This window comes from Procambarus clarkii, chromosome 81 (genome assembly GCF_040958095.1).
Source record: "Procambarus clarkii isolate CNS0578487 chromosome 81, FALCON_Pclarkii_2.0, whole genome shotgun sequence".
In the NCBI taxonomy this organism is placed as follows: Eukaryota; Metazoa; Arthropoda; class Malacostraca; order Decapoda; family Cambaridae; genus Procambarus; species Procambarus clarkii.
In genome coordinates this window covers 18443716-18451515 of record NC_091230.1, presented here as the reverse complement: position 1 = coordinate 18451515, position 7800 = coordinate 18443716, and the positions used below count along the sequence as shown (strand labels likewise).

Genomic DNA, 7800 nt, shown 5'->3' with positions numbered 1-7800 from the left:
CTAGTCAGGCACAAAACGAAATTGAAGAAGGTTCAAAGTTATGCCACCAGACTAGTACTCAAGCTGAGGGGATTATGAGCTACGAGGAGAGACTACGGGAACTAAACCTCACGTCGCTGGAAGGCAGAAGAGTTAGGGGAGACATGATCACCACGTATAAGATTCAGGAATTGATAAGGGTTGATAAAGACGGTTTATTTAACACAGGAGTACTCGCACAAGAGAACACGTGTGGAAACAGAATATCCAAATGAGCCATAGTGCCGTTATAGAGATAATTTTTTCAGTGTCAGAGAAGTTAATAAATGGAATGCATTAGAAGTGATGTTGTGGAGGTAGACTACACAGTATCAAACGTAGATAGACTAGAGCCCATTAGGCTCCGGAACCTGTACACTGATTGACAGTTGAGAGGCGGGACCAAAGAACCGAAGCTCAACCCCCGCAAGCACAACTAGGTGAGTACACACACACACACACACACATTAGGAATGCATTAGGAAGTGATGTGGTGGAGGCTGACTCCATTCACAGTTTCAAATGTAGATATGATAGAGCCCAATAGGCTCAGGAATCTGTACACCAGTTGATTGACGGTTGAGAGGCGGGACCAAAGAGCCAGAGCTCAACCCCCGCAAGCACAATTAGGTGAGTACAATTAGGTGAGTACACACACACACACACACACACACACACACACACACACACACACACACACACACACACACACACACACACGCACACGCACACACACACACACACACGCACACACACACACACACACACACACACACACACACACACACACACACACACACACACACACACACACACACACACACACACACACACACAATTTGGTGAGCATACACACACCTGAGGCCCAAATAAATAAAGAGCATTTTGCGAGGATATATAACATTTTTAAGATTAAAATTTGAATATGCAGCAGTTGCATGGTGCCTATATCTTAAGAAGCACATCAAGAAATTGGAAAAGGTGGAAAGATATGCAACTTAATGGCTTTCGGAATTGAAAAACATGAGCTACGTGGAGATGCTTACCTTGCAATGATTTCGGGGCTCAACGTTCCCGCGGCCCGGTCCTCTACCAGGCCTCCTAGAGGCCTGGCTACAGGCGTTAAATATACCAAAGCTAGAAGATATAATAAAAAAAGGCGATGTGATAACTGTGTACAAAATAGCAACACAAATCTACAAAACTGACAGAAGAATTCTTGCAAACCTGTAACTTCAAGTACACGAGGTTATCTTGAGATGATTTCGGGGCTTTAGTGTCCCCGCGGCCCGGTCCTCGACCAGGCCTCCACCCCCAGGAAGCAGCCCGTGACAGCTGACTTAACTCCCAGGTACCTATTTACTGCTAGGTAACAGGGGCATTCAGGGTGAAAGAAACTTTGCCCATTTGTTTCTGCCTCCTGCGGGAATCGAACCCGCGCCACAGAATTACGAGTCCTGCGCTCTATCCACCAGGCTACGAGGCCCTCACGAGGTCATAAACTCAAATTAAGAAAACAAGTGCCAAAAAATATTAGAAAGTTTTATTTTATAGAGTCGTAGATAGTAGGAACAAGTTAAGTGAGAAGGTGTTGGAGGCCAAAGCCGTCAGTAGTTTCATTGTGTTATATGACAAAGAGTACTGGGAAGACGGGACACCACGAGCGTAGCTCTCATCTTGTAACTATGCTTAGGTAATTACACACACACATACGCGCGTAACTTTAAGGCCAGATTCGACAAAGAAATCGAACGTCAGAATAGTTCGATTTACTTTTACCTGAATAAACATTTGATTTGATTTGAGTTAAATTATAACAGAACGGGTAAAACAAGACAAGTAGGCGGGGCATAAAAGAGTTAAACCTCACTTTCCTCTATTCACTGATAGGTAAATGCACATACATGCGTCCACACATTGACAGGGTAGACAAGGACGGATAAGGGAACACAGGTGGAAGCTGAGTACCCACATGAGCCTCAGAGACATTAGAAAGAACGTTTTCAGTGTCAGAGTAGTTAGTAAATGGAATGATGTGGTGGATGCTGACTCCATGCACAGTTTCAAATGTATATATGATAGAGCTCGAGAAGTTCAGGAATATGTACACCAGTACATTGACGGTTGAGAGGCGGGACCAAAGAGCCAAAGCTCAACCCCGGCATATACAACTAGGTGAGTATAACTAGGTGAGGTGCGTACACAAACTGTGAGTGTGCAGTTGTTGAGGCAGCATCAGGAGGCTGAGGTAGACAGGTTAGTAAGCCCAGCGCCTGGTAGATGGCGGGGCAGGGCTGGGGGGGCTGGCATCATACCACACACTTCACTCAGTTGTGTTTGGGCAGTGACCGGGTATGAACGTCAGACTCCAGTGCTCCTGCATCCTTGAGTGAGAAACTGTTTGTGGAATTCCCAACGTTATGAAGAGAATTTGAGAACTAAGAACATGTTTTCCCTTCTCTTTGGGACTCTTGCCTTGTGGGTCACCTGTTCAGCTCTGGATAGACCAGGTAGGTAACTGCAGGTTCTCGTATAAAATATAAATATGGGTTAATTTACGAATAGATTTTTACTACCACAGTAATAACGTTAATAAATGATTATTATTTTGTTGTTTATAGACATATTTATAAACGGCAAGTGTGTATATAGGCAATAATTTACATGGAAAGATAAATTTAGGTAATTGTCTACTAAATATATTAGGCTACATAATCTATTTATGTTTTTAATATCTCAAACTAACCGAAACTTCATTATTTTCAAAAACTGTAATACGTTACAAATAATAATTAAGAAAATGGAAAGAAATCACAGATCATCACTTAAAGAAAGTTGAAATTACCCAAAATGCAAGATACCGGCATAAAGTTAATACCAAATTCCGCGGTGGCTAAGGAACCTCTGTGAGTCTAACAGAAGCCGTTAACACATGTCTCAGATAAAACGGAAGCATTATATGGGCGGTCAGAGTAGCTGGCGAATCACCATATTAGGACGAGTCACAAGTTACAGAGATAACAATTAGAAGTATCAAGTCCATTTTCTGTATTTGGGTCTAGAGGTAGATTTGTCACTATCAAAGGTCAATTGCTTTAACACGTTTAGTCACGCTAACACTGCAAATTATAGTCTGTCATTCAGGGAACCCATTATTACAATTGAATCTAAATATAACATACTATGATTATATATTTTTTTAGTATAATACGGTCTTAGTATGAATTTTTATGTCTAATTGGTGATGAGGCACACGACCCAGTGTATAAACCCATCCATAGGCTGTGCTCGTCCTAACCTGCTGCCAACCCTAAAGATCCATTCGTAAATTGTAACATACTTTGTAACCAAAATTGATATTTTCTCAAATATAAATTAATAATTGTGTACACAAAATTATATATATAATGCTAAGCCTAAGATATAGGTTCTTCTTCTTAGGCTATGCGTTTTGATTCTGGTGGCAATTATTTGTATTTTCAGTAAGTGGGTGAAGCATTCACAGAGGTGCAATTCGAACACAGGAAGAGAGCTAATGTAATCAGGAGTACAGTGTTTTAAGTCATAAATGGAGTGGCAGATGAATTAACGAGCATTTGACCATTGTGTATGAGACAGGCTGACTGTTGCAATCGATTCTCCTCAGGCTTGGCTTGTCCAAGCGGTGGCCAACCCCCGAAGATGCATTCTTCAATTTAAACGTAGTGTATTCAACAGTAGGAGTTTCTCCTCATATTGAAATTAATATTGTATTGCAGAATTTTGGTGTACAATTAGGCCATTAAGGTTAGGTTGGGTGTAGGTTCTGTTGGCAGTTAACAGCATTTGTAATACGTGGGTGAAGCATTAATATTCATTCATTTATTTATTTATTTATTATACGCCCCATATCTATCCTGAGGGTGGTGGTTTGTGAGGCTAGTTATACAATTGTTAATATTACGTACACATATAAGTGTATAAACATGCATATATCCACACACACACACACACACACACACACACACACACACACACACACACACACACACACACACACACACACACACACACACACACCACATACATACACCACATACATACACCACATACACACACCACATACACACACATACGCACACACACACACACATATATAGGAACATTTATTGTACAAGATTACATGATTACAAATGTGGCCTTGACATACACAACTCAACCAATACAAGTAAAATGAAAAACACGACAATAGGAAACATTGATAAATGTCACAGACAGGTTCGATTATTGTTGCAAGTCAAACACTTCTTCGAATTCCTCCGAAGTTGGACTAGTGCCCAAGACGCAACAGGCATTCCCCCTCTGAATCGCAACACTGAAGCGCTGGATCAAGAAACTTTTTTGCTCTTTGGTCTTTTGTAGCGCCGATCAATTTGTCCCCCAATTCCTTCAGGAACTTCAATGCACATTTTCCCCACGAACCGAGGGGTCTCCGAACAGATCCGAACAAAGCTGTAGCAGTGTGCCAGACCTCTGTATTTGATAATTTTCTGGGATTCCCTTAAAGAAGCAGCGCCACCCCCTTCGCGTGTGCTGTAGTGAAGGTAGGTACTGGCCAGTGTGGCAGCACACGAGTAGTCCCACACCAATTGCTTACCATCCTTCCATGGAAGCAAGGTGACCCCATCTGGGCACTTCTGAGGGTCGTTGGGTCTGAATAAGTGTGGTTCTCTTTGTGCTGGGCAGCGGGCCATGGCGAGGCTCCTCTTGATGATGTCGGTAGCTTCTTCATCTCTTGCAATCTTACCCTGTAATTTACGACATACCAGACCATGACGACCGTATTGGTCTGCCATCGCAGTTCCGCAGATGCACCTATGTTCGGTGAGGATGGGGGCGGCAAGGCGAAGGGCAACTCCAATGCGGAGAGCGTCATGATTGAGGCGAGTTCCCAGGGCTGCATTGGGCACAGCAAATAAAAAATCCCCGGCGTGGAGTGCTGTTACCGCTAGGAGGCGGGCTTTATTTTCAGCATGTGCGTTTTCAAGTATTGTTGTGAGTCTTTTCCATTATGGGATATATATACATACATACATTAATCCTCAAATCCTTTTGAGAATTAATTAGACTGGCTGGCTGGCATATCATTAGGCTACTCTGTGATGCATTTAATGCAAGTCATTATGCAAGATTAATTGTAGAAATGCCTGGTAGGAGTAATATGTCTACTTCTCGATAAAATATTGATAATAATGCTTACCTGCATACTTTCGTGTGTTAGTGCGCACTGATTTGCTGAAGTTTGTCCTTGACTGGTAGACATCTTATGGCGGGAGACGGTAGCAATGCATACTGCGGCTTTTGCAATGAAGTTTGTCATGCATTTTGCGTAGTCGTTATACATGTTTGCATAATTATATGATGCCCTAACGTCTCTGGCCCATAGCAACGTTACTTTATTAACGTTAGCACTCTTCTGCTTCTGACTTCCAAATGCTCCTTCTTGAGTGTGTGTATATATAGATTTAAGATGCAATCTACAATATCGTAGGTCTAAACCTATTCACTCCATTCACTTGGATCATCGGAGATTCGAACTCGGGCATTAAAAATATAAGAACGTCACTAGCCACTAGGCCAGGATGCTCGCAATAAGGAATGATCAGGGAAGTAAGTACCTAACTGACACACAGCTGAAACTTCAAACTTTCCCTGGAGTACGAAACGCTTAACTAAATGTCAGTTAAGTATTCGAGACCCTTATAGGGAGCATCCCGGTGTAATAGTGACGTTCTCTTGTTTGTTATCCCAAACTGGCTAATGTTCGTGTAGCCTGAAATTCATTCTGGAACTTAAACAAAGGAACCTGGGTCTTATAACTGGGAACCTGGGAACGTTTCTGCCCGAAACGTTTTGCGTAATAGTGACTTTAGGCATTGTATGTATTAGCTCTATCTATAAATCCATTAACGTTTTGTATCTCACCTTGTATGTATGTACTTTACCTGAATAAATATTTGTATTTGTATATTCACCATACGTGAGACCCACTCGAGTATTCTGGCCCGACAAAACAAAAGTAGGAAAGGTTCAAAAATAAGCAATAATACTCGCTCCTGTACACAGGGGAACCGAGCTACAAGGAATGACTGCGGGATCTGGACCTCACCACACTACATGAAAAATTATGGGGACATAACGACATAAACTATTATAAGGGGGAACAGAGAGAGTAGTTGTTTACAGAGCAATGGACTGCTAAACATACATGGAAACACACAGATGAGTCACAGACATATAAAAAACATTTCAGTGTTGGGGGTCTAAATTAGTACATATGTGATAAGAAAACTAGAGAACAGTCATTGCATTGAACGTCAGAATATTCTAAAGGCGGGGCTAGATGACACTTCACCTTAAACAAACAAACAAACACACACACACACACACACACACACACACACACACACACACACACACACACACACACACACACACACACACACACACATACATACATACATACATACATACGTAGCAGCAGCGGTGGAGAGGGATCTCTTCTCTCATAATGCGCAGGGTTGAGTGTTGTCAGCTGGAGTACCGGTATGGATACTCCAGCTGGCGATATGTACCGGGTGAGGCAAGAACTAGCGACTCATCTACTGGTTGATGAGCTGGACAATGTGGTGGGCTCTAAACCTCTTAGGACCTGTATAATAAGCAACCAACCGGTTTGTTGATGGAGTTACAAAGCAGTAATGCTAATGCTGTATGATTTACGTGATATTCAGTGCACATTTCATCATTTTCATCTCATTTATTTAAATATCTGAGTGTTAAGAGGCCAAAAGCTCAATTTATATGTTTATTATCACGAAAGAAATTAATTTGAGATGTTGGCTTGCATCCTGCTTTCTTAATGAGAGATACAATCAACATGAGACATCCTCTCAAGCAGCGAGGGCTGTGTGGCCACTCGTATGGAAAGAATTTTCCAATATGAACCTTGTTTCATAATACTTCAGTGTTAAAATGTTGTCTTTTATATTGATACCAAATTTTATATTCTTTTATATTGTACATAAAGAAAAATATATATATATTGTAGTAAAATAAAAATATACATAAGGTTATTTTAAAAAGAATATTTAAGGCACTTTTAATTATTTTAATTTATTTTGTGGGACAGTTCATTCATTTTATAACGACTTCAGCTAGTGCCAAGGAGACTATTATAATTATTATTAGTATACCGTATTTAAATCTTACATGGCACATCGTTCATGCGACATAGTTATATCCTGTGGGTCTTATAGGTATGATATTACTGTATGATAATACTGTATGATATTACAACAGTAGTTGTATAATATTTTATAGTTATGGTTGCTAGTATAATCCTGGTTGAGATTAACGTGCAAACGTAGAATTAACGTTGTAAAATTCAGGTTATTGAAGAGTCCACTGTTGCTAGAGCGCCTGACAGCTGAATGGACAGCGCTTCGGTTTCGTAGTCCTTATGTTCCGGGTTCGATCCCCGGTGGAGGCGGAGACAAATGGGCAAAATGTTTCTTTCACCCTGATGAAAGAACTGTTACTGTTACTTAGCAGTAAGTAGGTACCTGGGAGTTAGACAGCTGCTACGGGCTGCTTCCTGGGGGATGTGTAACAAAAAGGAGGCCTGATCAAGGACCGGGCCGCGGGGACGCTAAACCCCGAAATCATCTCAAGATCATCTCAAGATAACCTGTTGATGTTGTGCTGGAGGTCAGGATAGGAGATCACGGGGCATAGGAGCAA

At 41.4% G+C, this 7800-nt stretch overlaps 1 protein-coding gene across 4 annotated transcripts in view; it reads left to right on the top strand.

The window, feature by feature from the left end:
* The first annotated feature begins 2347 nt into the window (after positions 1-2347).
* The window catches only part of wb (wing blister), a 273174-nt gene continuing 267721 nt past the window's right edge, over positions 2348-7800 (top strand). For all 4 annotated transcript variants that reach the window (XM_045766624.2, XM_045766623.2, XM_045766621.2 and 1 more), the window contains exon 1: positions 2348-2528. In XM_045766624.2, coding sequence (XP_045622580.2) covers positions 2465-2528 — 64 coding nt within the window. In that variant the 5' untranslated portion in view covers positions 2348-2464. The remainder of the gene's footprint in view (positions 2529-7800) is intronic.